We start from the raw sequence: 16,117 nt of genomic DNA, 5'->3' as shown, positions 1-16,117 counted from the left end.
GCCAGAGGTGGAACTATACATCTACATCGATGATCTCTAGGTGACTTTAGGACTTTATGGAGTGTTATGTTTGGATACTCTTGTGAACAGCAAGTTAGTTGAGCCTATTGTGTCCAATGGTCAGTGTTAATAACTAGGTCAAATTTAGCAATGTCAGCATTATTTGGTTAACTTGTGAATAACGCTATAAACAAATTGGCTAAATGTTTTGGGTTTTTTTTACAACATAAATGGCTTATTTGTTAAACTGTTTTTGGAAAAAACTGCTCTGCTTTTTTTAATTATTTTATTATAGGCTAAAAAATATAGAAATAATGTATTTCATAAACTTTTTTTTAGATTGTCAAATTTATTTATTATACTTTTTCATATATTGTTCATATAATTGTATATGATAATAACACTATTAGGGCACTTCCACATTGGGGCGTTGGCAGTAAAGCGCCGCTATTTTTAGTGGGGCTTTGTCGTTTTAGCGGCACTTTTCGGCCGCTAGCGGGGCGCTTTTAACGTCCACTAGGAGCCGAAAAACAATTAAAAATACCCAAAAAAGCGCCGCTATGCTTTGCTGGCACTTTCCGCTGCGCTGCCCATTGATTTCAATGGGCAGGGGCGCTTTAGGAGCTCCTAAAGCACCTCAAAGAAGCTGCTTGCAGGACTTTTTTTGATGTTCTGCCAGCGCACCACTCCAGTGTGAAAGCACTCAGGCTTTTACACTGGAGAGACAGGAGAGGCACTTTACAGGTGCTTTGCATGCGCTATTTTTAGCGCTATAGCACCCGCAAGGCACCTCAGTGTGAAAGGGGTCTTACATAGATGCCCTTGCCAATCCAACTGAAGCCTTCAGCCTGCATGTGATCACTATATCATAGTTGACATAATGACCACATGATCGCTCTTGTTGGTTCCTGATTGTCAAAGGGTTGTTGGCTCTCAATCCTAGCTGTTGATGACAGCTTGAATTGAGAGCCACCAATAACCCAAAGTGTTGATTGGTGGCTGTTAAGCTGAGGACATTTACTAATCTTCAGCATAGGGCATAGTAGTATACAGAGTGCAAGTGGAAAAGGGTTAAAGGAAATCTGTCATGTACAGAATTATGTAAGTTTTCACTGCAAAACTACTACATCACATTGATAAGGAATTAATGTTTTTATTATTATTTATTTTTTATTGTCTTTTTTTAACCTCACCTACTATGTAACTATGTAACTACTATGAGTGTAATCAGTAGGAGGGCAGCAATAAAATCTCTGTATTTATTTCAGACAGGTGCATATAATTCCACTGCTGTCTGTACATCATATAACCTGATACTTATAAGACTTGAGGATTTATCTAAAAAGCAGATCCCTTTGGACAATGCATAAAAAGATCAACATGGTTGAAGCAAATGCTATAGAAAACAGTAAATTACCTGTATCAAATCCATCTGGACAGGCTGGTATTGTGTCACTCCATTCTACATTGGTGAAACCTCTAACCAGAATGTTTCTTGTAAGAAGGCCAACTTCAGCTCTAGCTTCAAAGACTGTTCCATCGGGCAAAGTGACTGATATGCCTAAGTGCTGGTATACCAGTGGCTGAGTTAGATTTAGGATTTTGCCATCAGCAGACACGGATTGTATAGTCATCTTCTCATTTTGACTTTGACTATGCCTTTTGGGAAAACAAATGTAAATTTATATTTGTATTATATAATATGATGTTTAGTGCCATCAATTTGATTTTAATTAATTTATTATTTATTATGATTTAATACCCTATTTATTTATTTATCCTTTACTTTTTGTGTGTATTTCTTTGAGCCTACAGAAGTGTTTTTTTTTTTGGCAAGTTTTAATGGTGCAATACTTATTTACTTTTTTTTATCCCTTATGTTTTGTTCCTTGTATTTAATTATTTGAATTTATCCTCGATATCCATGTAAGTAATGCTGTCTCAGCCCATATTTTGATTATAGCTAGGCTGCTTGTTACCGGGTTGTCCTCTTCTTAAGTTGGTCCCTTTAGGGTGTGTGGGGGAGGCAGCCGTTTGTTCACTATAAAATATTATTTAGCGGTCTGGACTTGAAAATGGAGGCCACACCTCCAAACCCATCATCATAGCAACCACAGTACATGCTCATCCCATATCCTGTTGTTAGACCCGGTCTGTGTCTCTGCTTGACACCAGCTCTGTAATCAGCCGGGCACATGCGCAGTAGGTCCAGAATGCTTTGCAGAACGGCGGCAGCTTTACTGGCAGTATATAGAAGACTAGCTGCTCTGTAGCACATTACTATATGCGGTCTTTTTCCCCATGGACTGGATGTGTGGCTACTAAGTAGAGGCAGCCAGGAGCTCATTTATTTATCTTTACTCCTTCCCCTAATGTGAGTTCACTGGATATTGTTTTTTAGCTATTGGATAATAAATGTTTTTACACTGGGGCGAATGCCCTCTCTGTTGTTTTTGTTATTGGTCTTAGAGTGTTCCTGCCACCTGCTGGAATCCTTGAGAGCTGCAACTGCCAAGTGCAGTGGTTTGACTATCATGCACTTATGAACTGTGTCTAAAATCTTTTTGAGGGATATGAAGTGTATGAGACTGCATACACCTGTGTATCCCTGTATGGGTAAATACGGCCCTCGAATGGGCATACACTGTAGTACGCCCGTGTGAACAAGGACTTACTTTACATATGGATAGCTAGAAACAGAATAGCAAACATAAAATCATAAGGACGTTATCATATTTATTTATATAAATGTATCAAAACACAAATACACAAGCTAGCTACACTAGTGTGAGCATAGGTGTGCACAGCCCATTGCATTATGGTGTGCACCCCAAAGCTCAAACACACATGCATGTGTATGGGTCTATATATATGACCCTGGCACATTGATCTACCTGTCAGCACAGTGAAAGAGAAGTACATAAGCATTTCTCTTTTGGCATAGCTGGTAGGAGGGAGATCTTTCCCATCTCCCTGCTGGTACTCAAAGCGATGATGCTAATGAACACTAGGTAATTAGGGTGTGCCCAGGCACAACTGACACACCCGGTGCACACGCCTATGAGTGTGAGATTCGTGTTGTTTTTGTGCAATCAAAACATGAAGTCAAGGTACAGTTACTGACAATGATACTTGCATGTCATTTGACCCCACATGTTTCTTTTTCCACTTTGGTTTCAGATTCAATGGAGGAGGGAATCTTGTGTTTTTATAAAAACATTCAGAGCTCCAGACTTACAATCACTCTTATAGGGGGCCAAACATCTACTGCACAGGGGTAAACTGAATGTCACCTTTTAAATCTCTGCTGGAGTTTGATGTGACTGGTGAAGAACAGTGTGGTATGTACCTGTGTCCAGTTGATGCAATCACAATTTCATCCCCAGCTTTCCAAGTTACACTTTGCTGTAGAAACAGAGTAGAGCTTCCAGCCTCCGCAGTCTGCGCTAGACGGGTCCAAGTTACTGGCACTGGAATACCTGGAAAACATCGACAGGTGTCTTGATCAGCCTTTGATGTTTTTTCTGCATATCAAACTTAATAATCACTGCCCTAATGAAAAATTATTTTCCAGTATATTACATAATTTTCCATGCAAAGATATATTTTATGCTATCCTGTTGATATCGGACTTCTATACATTTTGTTACATAAGTGGGATCTATTTCAATAAATACATTTTTACTTACCGTGAAGATCCAAAGTTCCTTGCCTGACTGCCAATGTTTTTGCCCCGTACACAGGTAGCTCTGGGGAGCGTATATGTCCATGCAGAGTAATGATAGCTTTGTGCTGGAATGGGGCAGCCTCAGTCCCAACCTAAATACAAACATAAAGCAAACCAAACTTATAATCATTTATAAGTTCACGGATCCGCTTATTATGTAGTACCGCTGTGGTCAGCCATACCTGCATAACACCGTTATCTGTAATAAGAATATTCTCAGCCCGGAGCTCAATGTCAGCTTCATCAAATACCAGAGTTCCTCCTGATGTGAAAAGACAGATATTCATATTAAACTCCTGTACCACTTACCTATACTAAAGCAGAATGCACATTATAGAATGGTCTACTAAAACACTATATAATGAAGTACATTAAATTGTAGCGATCATATTTTAGTCTAATTTACTGTACCATCCAACTATTCAAACAAAACTGAGTCACATCAAGCCCTGAAACCAATATGTCACAGCTCAGCCCACTTTTTTACCATATTTGGACATGTTAGCCCACATATTGACTATATTTGGACATGTCATGCCTAATTTTGGGAAGTCCTGCCCCTTTTGGGAACCCAGGCCCATGCAGAATCAGTGAAAAGTTAACTCTTGGTGCCTGCAATAAGAAGTGTCTGTATTGATTTTGATAAGTTAATATTGAGTAATATAGACAATTAATATTCAAGATAATCCACCATAACATACAACTCATTTGAAAATCCAAAACTTGGTATTCTAGACCCATGATACATTGGCCTCTGTTTCGATACACCGCACCCACTTTTTATAAGATTAGTCTGTGTAAGTTTAAAAACTGGCTTGTCCAGAAGAGATAGTCGGTAGTTACAGGACTCAACTCCATTCCGCTAGCATCCTACTCTGATCTACAAACATACTCTCTATACATGCCTTGTTAGCTACTGGTAAAGCATATTTGGAATAGAGTTCCTTGATATATGGAGGAAGGCTCTGATGCTCAATATATCCAAACCAAAAATGAGAAGTCTACCAGGACTTAATGAACAGCATCATGTAAATTGGAATACTGTCTTGATCCTACCTTGAATCAGCAGCATCTTCAGCACTGGAGTGCTTTGATCCAGTAGGATAGTCTGTCCTTTAGTGATAACAGCCATTGAACCTTCATCTGGGGGTGATTCCCCTCCCCAGGTATATTTAGAGGACCAAACATCAATGTAGAAAAAGTCAGCATTGTTCTGAAAAAGACAAACATGAAAATCATATCACATAGTAACTTAAACTCAATTTTATGAAAAAGGGAACCTATAGATCCAACAGATAAACATGAAAACACAGTAACGTAAATTCTATTCTATGAAAAAAGGATTCTTTAGATCCAACAGATTCAATTAGATGGGGCGAATTTTATAGACTGATTAGCTCTCTGTTGTCTCTTTGCAACGAAATAACCAAATCCCTCTCTTCTCCTGTTCTTCTCAGTATTATTTTAGGTCTAGCGATATATAATCTATCCAAGCCAAAAACTATTTATTTTTGGACACCTTGTTTTTGATGTTGTATTTGGCCCTTTAGGAGGATTTACCTTCACTTCATGACAACGTTTCCAAATCTTCAGGTCCCAGTGACATGGGGCAGGAATTGAAATCAGCCGATCAAGAGCAAAGAAGTTTAATTCTTTGTTCATGGGATTGCTTCTATCCTACAGCAGAGAGACAGATGGACTCTACTGGTTCCTTAATTTATCCTCAGAAAAGGATCAGTTGAGACATCCTAAAACCCCTGAATCGTCTCCAGTCTGCACCCACAGATCCATGCTTTTGTCTCTAGCAGTTACATTCAAATAAACATCTAACCCTGCCTAATGCTATCCAACTAAAAGTCGTGCCTGCAATTGGGATTTTAACTTTATGTCAGTCTGCCCTGTAAACATTAAAATTGCTTCACCTATTTTTAAGCACTAATACTTTCATTTTTTTTTTAAATGGTCCAATATTATTCAATATTTTTTCTATGATCATCACATTTTTGTTCAAGTGGTTCTAAAGGCATTTTTTTTTGTTCCTTAAAATAAAAAACATGTTATACTTACCTGCTCTGTACAATAGAGTCTATGAAGTATTGCTGGGACACTAGGCATTGGCAGTAATAAAGATGTCACAGGTAATGGTTCATGTAAAATCTTACCATCAGAGCTACTCCTTGGCCTTCGATGTTCACCCGCACCTTGGCTTTTTCTGAAGGGTAATGGGCTGTGGTAATGCAAACAATCTGTGTGCTGTTGGCTGATTGAACAATGCACGGGGACTGTGCAATTGTGACAGTGATATGTGAGGTGTCATTGCTACAAGAGGAAAGAAAAATATTAAACACTAGACAGTTCCATTTAATCTATGGTGAGAATTTTGCGGGCTTTGAGGGAAAGATAAACATTTTATCTATAAAAAATGTACTGTTCATTCTTCCTTTTCCTAACATTGTTTAATAACCCTGCTTCCCTCTGTTTCTATGTTCTTCTCTTTGCAGTGTCCTGGGTTTCCCATGGTTGATTTGTGAACCTCTGCTTCAGGCCTCTCTTGCCAATCATTCCACCTGCCCCCATTTACCAACAACATACATTTATTGATCTTATTACTTACATTGCAGATACAACATTCATGCATCCGCCCCTGAAGAAGCGAGCAGGGTCTCGCGAAATGCATAGGGTTTTATTGATGCTTGTTTTAAGCCGGTACATGCTGGGTATTATTGATGTCTGCATTATGTTCACATACTTCCCTGTCCACATGTATGTACATTTTATCATCTTATTTTGTATGTGTATTTACTGACCCAGCAACTTTCAAGTTTTATTGTTGCTCATTGATGTATAACATTTGTAATAAATCTTTGTATATTTACGTTCATCTGTGTTGTGTACATTGGCTATTATGCCTGGTAACTAACAATCATTGTTGTTACCGCTCCGTTACATAACATTTTGAAATGAATAAATTGATTTTGTCTCAGTGTTTGCTTTGGCCATTGGCTAAACCTCTCTCACCTCATCTAAAGTCCCAGAGCTATTTTTCTTGTTTTTTTGTGCACTATTAGGGATGGAGGTGTCAGAGGGGTCACACCAGACCTTAATGTTCCTTTTTTTGATCTGTGAACCCTGAGACCATTTTTTAACAGACAAAATAGTTGCTGGAATAATGCTAACCTGATCTTTCTACCATATCTTCCATATCTTCTATTATAATGAAGATCAAAACTTTCTACATAGTAACCGTTTCAAAGATAAAGATCTTACCGATGCAGCGTCCTCCTCTAGTTAAGCTGTTAGCCTAACTAGTTTTTGGCTTCACTGAAGGCAGTAGAGCAGTAATTAATTGTTTGTGTCTGGGTAGCATGTCCTAGCTGGGTGTTTGATTTCTATCACCTGCTTCTGGAGGGAGCTTCCAGTATACAGGGCAGGTAAAGTCAAATATCCAGTTATGAACATATATCATGGCTCACCCAGTCTCTGGAAGGGGCATCCAGAAGGTGGCTGGGGAGGTGGTGAATGTTTGGGAGGCCTGTTCAGACTTGTTCTTTCCTCTACAGGGAGGGTTCCAGTTTTCTCTCTTCAAATTTGATACTGCTGCTACCCAGTTGTTTCTGGCCCTGGCTTATCTTGACTACAGCATTTCTTCCTGCTCCACCCTGCACAAGTTCCAGTCTGAGCTTCCACAGCAGTCACCCAAACTGTTATCAGACCACCCACTGTGTCAGGAACCACTGCAGGCATCAGGCCACTCCTCATCCTGCTACACCCTGTCACCGCCTCTAGGCGGTATTAGACAGGAAGTGTAGAGGAAACAATCTTATCAGCTTGGCCTCTACCAGGTGACACTGCTGAAGTGAACTTGTAATTCTTAGCTTGTTAAATCCTTGAAAACCAGTAACAGCGGAAAGCAGTGCTCAGCGATGGCCAATAGAAACGTATTAAGAGTATAATCAATACCCAAACAGAGATCCAGTGATGGTGAGTCTGGTCCCCCCAGCAGTTCCTCCTCTCTTGGGGGTGACATCATATATGAGAGGGGTTAGTGCAGTAGAGTAGGTAAAGGAGTTGTTGATCCAGACAGCATTGTTTGCGTTAATGACACCAACATTACAGATCTGAGAAGCAGTGCTTGTACCTGGGAAAAAAGGTATAAAGAATAAGCTCATTCTTTACCACAAATCTGTGTAATTTATCATCATAATGGTGTACATGTAACCTGGCCCTTATCGTATGAAGCATTAATAAATTATAATCTTTTGATAGGATGTCAAAGATATTTAAATCTGTACTAATAAAGTACAGAGTCTTGTGTTCCTATTTCTACTCCTGTGAATGCCAGTTGACTGGTTGCCATAGTGTTCTAATGGCTTTCTGAGGCACTGACTTAGAACAACTATGCAGTTGTGAAGTTTTGAATTTCTAAGGTACATGTTGTACCTGCTTGTTTAATTTCAGTGACTCGGAATTCACCTTTACAAAAAAATAATAAATGCACATTTTTTTGTAGGTAAAAAAAATGTGCATTTATAATTTTTTTGATAGGAGCCTGTAAAGCATTGCGCCAACGATCAACAGATGCAGATTGTGGGTGCAATCTCAGGTTCCTGCAGACTGCTGTGTAGCTGTCTGGCCCTACCTCTGATACAGGCAGGCAGGTACTGAATGACAGGAAGCTCAAATAACTACCTAGAGCGTTCATCAGCACCCTGGTAGTTCTCTGAGAACTGCAAGCTGTCAGCTGCAAAGGCTGATGGTATTTGTAGTTCATTGATTCCGTGGGACCTGTGAATAAATGGCACGGCCGTGTAGGCAGAGCCCTGCATGGCTGCACTCTTTGAACTGTGTCAGCAAATGTGGGGAGAAAATCCCCGCACAAGGGGGTGGGGGGGTCAGATGCTGGGCATGTTACAGGTTACACCCTATATATGGGTGTAACATGTTCAAAAAGGTGAGCTTATCTTTTAAGGCATATCTAAACCCAAGAACAAATATGCAATATATTGCAGCTTACCAGTCATTAGAAGTGGTGATTGCATTTGTTTCCTTATCTCAGGCTTTCCCCCCCCTTCATCATTACCTGGAGATCCCGCCAGTACACACTTACTGTTGGGGGGTGACTACTCTTACTTATTGCACTCCATTTATGAAGGAGCATCAACCAATCCATGACTGCTGCTCCTCTCTGCCAATCCCTTCACTGGCTTCCCCTACCCCACCGCATAAAATTCAAAATGCTAACCATAACCTACAAGGCCATTCATAACATCGCCCCCATCTACATCACCAACCTTATCTGCAGATATCGCCCAAATCGTCCCCTCCACTCCTCCCAGGACCTCCTGCTCTCTAGTTCCCTTGTTACCTCCTCCCATGCTCGCCTTCAGGACTTCTCCAGAGCCTCTCCCATCCTCTGGAACTCCCTGCCCCAGTAAGTCCGATCAGCCCCTACCCTGTCCACCTTTAGGAGATCCCTGAAAACCCATTTATTCAGGGAAGCCTATCCCACACTCACCTAACAACTGGCCCCGAGCCACCCCCATCAAATCATTCTCTGCAGCTATTACCTTTTGTACCACCACCCCCTCCCTTTAGAATGTAAGCTCTATGAGCAGAGCCCTTTTGTATTGAACTGTACTGTAATTGTGTTGTCCCCCCTATACATTGTAAAGCGCTGTGTAAACTGTTGGCACTATATAAATCGTGAATAATAATAATAATAAAACAGAAAGTATGTTAGAACTACAGAGCACTTCTACCATAACATAGAGGGAGTGGGTCTGTAGTCCATAAAAATATCTAAAAATTGAGTGCGGCAGAGGCTAACAGCACAGGAAATTATCAGATCACAAGATTTCTGGCAGGATCAACAGGTATTTTTGGACTTATCCAACAGATATCACACAACATTTATTTAAAAGATCAAAAGGGAGCAAATATGTGCCTTTAGATACATATTAGGCTTTACACATTATTTAGACTTGTTTTTAGGCTTTTCATATTAGTTAGACTTGTCTTAAAATTATCTGCATAAAGGAAATTGTCAGATTAAATTTCAACTGTGAAGTTGAATGAACAAATCGAATGTAGTCCAGATGTGTCCAATTTGTTAAACTTCACAGTGGTAAACTTACCTGGTTTAATATTTGCTTATTTTTATATAGCCAATAGAGATGATTAGACACATAACCATTTACATTCTTATAAAGACTATCTTTTTGAGAATTGCATGTTTAATTTCTCTTTTGTTTCAATCTTATCTCTTTTTCATTTTCTATATGGTTTCATTTTTTAAACTATTATTATTTATTTATATAATCACATTTTCAGATGATTTTAGTCCTGTTTTTACTGATTAAGAAGGGGGTGCAATTTACTCATTAAATGTATTGGCTTCGTTGTATGCGATTGCAAATAAATGGTTCTATGTTGGATGTTTGCCTCTTCACATCTTATTTGGCAGACAACACCTTTTTATTACATGCCCACACTGTTATCAGTATATTGTAGTAATACGCATTATTTCACAAATGATCTCGAAAATGTAAGTAGTTCCCTGTCTTTTAAAATATGAGAAATATTGAGAAAATATAGTGCAATAAACAAATGTGATCACAATCATGTTATGCATTATGGCATATTATCTAAAAGACTGAATAACATGTTAGAATTTCTAAAATACTTTGCTTCTTATTGAAGTTGTATGTGTGATGTGTTCAGCTGATTGATTTGATGGGTAGTTTTGCCACTTACCATTATTTAAAGGCAATTCACAGAGAAGGAAGCTTGCATTAGATCTCACTTGATCTATTTTGCACTCAGAGTTGCAGACCAGCACCTTGGATAGCATCTCATCAAACCCAGAGCCAGCAACAGTGAGCATCAATCCACCACCAAAGCTTCCTAAACAGAATAAAAAAAATAAATGATTGGCTTCATAATAACTTCATAACAAATATAATATAATAATCATATCGTATAATTTAATATAATATAAAATAATAATATAATAACTATTTCTAGGCTGTGTCAGCAGTCACACAAAAGTCACAAATAATCCAAGTAATGTTTGTAATATGTGGGTATGTGAGCATGTAGTCTGGCTGGCCAGAAAAAGGGAGGGGATGGGAGACCCCCTTCTAAACCACAGCAGGCCATATGCTCTCATTGTGATCAGGGTACCTTGCCAGGGAAGACCCCCTTGGACTAGCACCTTGTCCCATGTTGATAAGGACAAGGCCCTCTTCCCTACAATCAGGGGAGTAGATAAGGGGGGTCAGGGGTGTTCAAACCCCCCCAGAGCATCCTGGCAAAATGCCCAGACAGTGTTCCTGCAGTTTAGTCTCAACATCAGCACAGTAGAGGCAATCAGAGATTCGGAGTGCAGCAGTCAGCCCCCCTTCTATTGTGCCCCGTCCCCTCAGTTTAATAAGGGGTCCCCCTGAAAAGCATGAAATTACTGCGAGGTCTCAGATGCCAGCAATTGACAGTGCACGGTTGAGGGAACTCCTAGACTCCTCCTTGAGGTATCATATGACACAGCCGAAGGGAGACTGGGGATGCAGACATTTTCCTACTTTTGTGCCGTGCTGAATCTGAGGTCTGGTAAGTGGTGAGGCATCAATTTTCTGTTTTAGGAAGGAGGAAGTAAGAATTCCAGTCTAGGGGAATTTCTTTTGGGGGGAATAAGGAAAGGAGGATGGGTTTGCTTTTGGAGAAGGGGGGAGTTTCTTGTAGAGACGTTTACAGGGGGTGGTTAATGGCAGGGATTTGCTTCTGGGAGGGAGTTTGATTGGATGAAGGGAGATTTTCTTCATAATAAGAAATCTTTGCTGGGGAGAGGGTATTGACTGAGGGAGATATTTTTGCTTTGGTGGGTCTGTTTAGAGACAGGGAGCTTTAATTTTGGGGGGGATATTTAAGGGAGGGAGAAATTTTACAGTGGGAATCTTTGCTTGGGGAGAGAGGGTTCTTAGGAGGGAGAGGGGGATTTTTTTTCCCTTTAAAATAGTTTTTTTTTTTTTTAATTATACTTACCTAGGTGGATGGAGCATTGACCCAATGCTGCATTTGTCCCCAGCTGCTTCTAAGCCCAACAACAGAGCAATCAAAGACCGTTGATTACTCAGTTGTCATCCTTCAGTGAGCAAAGAGTGGTGACTGTCAGTCCCTGGCTCTGCCCCCCCTCCCCAAGCTCACTGAAATGCCAGGCTGTGAAGGGGGCAGGAGCGGCTGGCTCAGGGTCTCTCCGGCTCACTGAGAGGCTGAGCGAGCTGCTGGTCCAGGCATCTGGGTGAATCCTGACTTTAAAGTTAGGATCTTTCTATAGCCTGGACCTGCTGAGCGAAGTCAGCTGACAGCGGGCTATAGCTGGTTGTCGGCTAAAAATGGGTCACAAAAAGGCAGAACGAACTGCGCTCCTCCCCAGGAGAAGTACTGTCCCTTCAGAGTGCATGCACCGGTGACATCACTGGCTGCTTTCCATGTGAATATCTCCTAAACACCACATGTTTAGGAGATATTCACTATACCTACAGGTAAGCGTTATTATAGGCTTACTTGTAGGTACAAGTTCAAAAGCTGGGTTTGCTACAGTTTAAGACTGAATAAAAGCCAACCATATTGACCAGGTGCCAAGGGCACCATCCCGTGGTAGGCAGTGCACAATATTTTTTATTTTTTCATCTCTTAAAGCATTTCATAAAATTTCTTAGAACACACATTTTTTTAAGGTTTAAATAAATCACTGAATTTATTGCTCACCACAATATGTTGCCCTTTGCACCTGCTCAACTTGCACAGTAAGGTTAGCTAAAATCCAGTATTGGGTCTCATTCATATATCCTACATGACCATGGTGCAGCAAGTGTACTGCAAATACCTGCACCCGGGATCAGATGTTCAAATATCTGCTCAGCCTGTACACCTGAGTGATGGGATGAAAAGAGCCAAGGCTGTCTACTGCTGTAAACATGTATCCACATGTATCTGAACATCCAGTGATTACCTGTGGGTAGGGATATGTTTTTGCCCTTGAATAAAATCTCTCTGCATCCAAGGGCAGAAATTTGTCCCTAACAGCAGGTAACCACTGTGACCCACAGTTTGTTAGTGTGTCGCTCAGGCTCAGTCGATGTGGGGAGTAATGTAGATGATACCAAATGTGCTGCAGGAGTGCTGTAGTCACTGAAGAGAAGAGAGAAAAAAAAAATCCCTGGTGCCCCACATCCACGGAGTCCTATGGTAATGTAGTAGTGATGGGAGAGACCTCAGCCTGGGTTCCTGCCAGGCCACATCCCAATGTGTTTTGCTTTGTCCCCTGGAGCTTAAACATGGGGACCACTGGATGTGCAGATACATGTTAACAGCAGTGGCTCTTTTCAGCCCATCACTCAGGTGAACAGGCTGAGCAGCTGACAAAAATTGGAACATCTGGGATCCTGGCTGTAGGTATTCATGGTATGTTTGACTTTCCATGGCCATTTAGAACATATGAATGAGATCTAAAGCCTGGTTCACACAGTAAGTTTTTTTTTAGTTCAAACCTGCGTGCTGAAGGAAAAAAAAAACTAGGGAGCTTAGGAGGAGACCGCTGTACTAATGAGTACACTACTGCACGACAACTGCATGCATTGCGTTCTATTCAGTTGAGTGGGGATAATTTTTGCAGTGCTGCATTGCAAAGTCTCATGGCCCCACTCTGCTGTCACATATTTTTACCGTACCTCCCGCAACATAAGTGTAAATGATGCCTTTAAGTTTGAAAGACCTGAACCCCCCAGGAAAAAAAATTATCTATGGCCCTGCCTACAATATTGGCCTGGTGGATGTGGGGGTCTGTGTGAGGCTATAAGATTACCCCCAGATATTGGCCCCTCTGTGTGAATGAGTAAAGAGTACATAGTACCCCTTCTCAATAACAAAGAAGGGAAGTAATCAAACACATCACTCACAGTTTTTGACAAGTTCTTTCATTAAAAAAAAATACAATGTCAATTCAGCATTAATCATGTTGTCAAGCAATGCAGATCCATATCGAGCTGTTGAAACATCCGATCCTGTTGCTTTAATCCCACCAAATTACATCTCCCAGTCCCTGCCACTGCACTGTAAACAAAGGGACGGGGTCTCTCAGGTGACTTAATGACCACATATGGACATGATCATATTTTGTCAGTGACATCATGGGGATCCCCTGTTTTCAACAGTGCAGAAAGAAGCATCAACAATGTTTGACATGCTGATGGTACTATGCTAATAGCTGAAATGTAGAGGACCTCTAGAGTCTCATAGCAAAAGTTAAAGAACAGTGAAAAGATATGACTTCAGCTAAAACTAAGGTTATAACAACAAGGAAGATAGCTAACTTCAGAGTCAATGAGGATAAATATGTAGTAGACACTTGATGCCTCCTTGGATCAACTATTTACAATAAAATATCTACAGTCAAGAAATACAACACAAAATGGCACTTAAACAAACAAGAATAAGAGACCTAGAAAAGATTTTCAAAAGTACTGATGTGTCCATAAAGAACAAAAGATAAGATTTGTCCAGGCTCTGCTGTTTTATGTCACTTTGTGTTTGCAAAGAATTCTAAGGACATAGTAGAAAGCAAGGACAACGTATTCTTCAACAAATCAGGCCCAACCTATCACTAGAAGCCCAGATGATTAGAATGAAGCTGGTTTGACATATTATGAGAAGAACTAACTGACAAGGACAATTATTCTTGAAAAAATTGAAGTGAAAAAGAAGAGGACAACCAACAATAAGTAGAATGGATGGATGAATCAATACAGTCACAGAAAGCATCAATATGCTGTTGCAGAGATGTAAGACCCAAATCACTCTGAAGAATCACTATCAACGTGGTCTCCAGGAAGTTGACATTGATTTGTCGTCAACTTGACTCCAGTAACTCTACCCCAGCCCTAGAACTCCTGAAGCCTCTCCAGCAGCACCCTACTGCTCATGGCACTCACCTTGGTTTGGAGAGATGCTAGTCATTCTCAGTTCATATGTAAATGTTGCGCTGGATCTTGCAAAGCCTTTCTTATTCTGTAGTGATATTGGGAATGTTCCTCCCCAGTGGTCTGTCACTGTGCAGTTCAGTAAAGTATTTGATATGAAGGTGATGACACATGTGGCATTTCCAATAGTCACTGTAACACTTATGGCATTAGAACCAAACTGTGTACCAAAAACAGAGATTGTGGTTCCTGATGGTCCTGTTAGTAAATAAAAGAAATTCTGGATGAACCCTCTGCACACTGCTATATACCCTTTCTAGCAAACTTTGCAATAAAAAACAGGGATTTTTAGTTCAAAGATATTGCAATACATGTATAAACTGGCCAACCGCGTCAAAGTAATCCCTGAAGCACCTGATAGATTATATAAACCTTCAAGCTATTAGGATTTGAGCACAGGTATATATTGTTTCTGTTAGTAAATAAGACAAAAAGTTTTAGATATTTGCATACAATATATAATAAATATACATTTATAGACTGTACATTAACCACTTCAGCCCCGGAAGAATTTACCCCCTTCCTGACCAGAGCATTTTTAGCGATACGGCACTGCTTCGTTTAACTGACAATTGCGCGGTCGTGCGACGTTGCACCCAAACAAAATTGACATCCTTTTTTCCCCACAAATAGAGCTTTCTTTTGGTGGTATTTGATCACCTCTGTGGTTTTTATTTTTTGCGCTATAAACATAAAAAGACCGACAATTTTGAAAAAAAAAGCAATATTTTTTTACTTTTTGATATAATAAATATCCCCCAAAAATATATAAAAAAACAAATTTTTTCCTCAGCTTAGGTCGATATGTATTCTTCTACATATTTTGGTAAAAAAAATTGCAATAAGTGTACATTGATTGGTTTGCGCAAAAGTTATAGCGTCAGCAAAATAGATAGATTTATGGCATTTTTATTATTATTATTTTTTATTAGTAATGGCGGCAATCTGCGATTTTTATCATGACTGCGACATTATGGCAGACACATCAGACACTTTTGACACTATTTTGGGACCATTGTCATTTATACAGCGATCAGTGCTATAAAAATGCACTGATTACTGTATAAATGACACTGGCAGTGAAGGAGTTAACCACTAGGGGCCGATCAATGGGTTAAGTGTGTCCTAGTGAGTGATTCTAACTGAGAACAGGGAAATGCCTTGTTTACATAGGCATCTCCCCGTTCTGCAGCTCCGTGACACGATTGCGGGACACCGGCGGACATTGAGTCCGTGGGACCCACGGGCATGGTCACGGAGTACGCGGCACACGCATGCGCGCCCACAATGCTGCGTCTTAAAGGGGACGTACAGGTACACCCATTTGCACAGCTGTGCCATTGTGCCGACGTATATC

The 16,117-nt window shown here is 40.3% G+C and overlaps 1 protein-coding gene across 1 annotated transcript in view; it reads right to left on the bottom strand.

Moving 5' to 3' along the window:
- The window catches only part of LOC141145445 (fibrocystin-L-like), a 265,012-nt gene that overhangs the window by 91,200 nt on the left and 157,695 nt on the right, over nucleotides 1-16,117 (bottom strand). The window contains exons 40-48 of the mRNA XM_073632157.1: nucleotides 14,713-14,958; nucleotides 10,481-10,630; nucleotides 7,688-7,865; nucleotides 5,890-6,046; nucleotides 4,784-4,940; nucleotides 3,910-3,989; nucleotides 3,690-3,819; nucleotides 3,350-3,479; nucleotides 1,418-1,659 (exon numbers count right to left, since the gene is read on the bottom strand). Of these exons, the coding sequence (XP_073488258.1) occupies nucleotides 1,418-1,659; nucleotides 3,350-3,479; nucleotides 3,690-3,819; nucleotides 3,910-3,989; nucleotides 4,784-4,940; nucleotides 5,890-6,046; nucleotides 7,688-7,865; nucleotides 10,481-10,630; nucleotides 14,713-14,958 (1,470 nt within the window). The remainder of the gene's footprint in view (nucleotides 1-1,417; nucleotides 1,660-3,349; nucleotides 3,480-3,689; nucleotides 3,820-3,909; nucleotides 3,990-4,783; nucleotides 4,941-5,889; nucleotides 6,047-7,687; nucleotides 7,866-10,480; nucleotides 10,631-14,712; nucleotides 14,959-16,117) is intronic.

Source organism: Aquarana catesbeiana, linkage group LG05 (genome assembly GCF_042186555.1).
Source record: "Aquarana catesbeiana isolate 2022-GZ linkage group LG05, ASM4218655v1, whole genome shotgun sequence".
In the NCBI taxonomy this organism is placed as follows: Eukaryota; Metazoa; Chordata; class Amphibia; order Anura; family Ranidae; genus Aquarana; species Aquarana catesbeiana.
The sequence above is the reverse complement of the archived record's forward strand: the minus strand, read 5'-3'. Positions and strand labels throughout refer to the sequence as shown.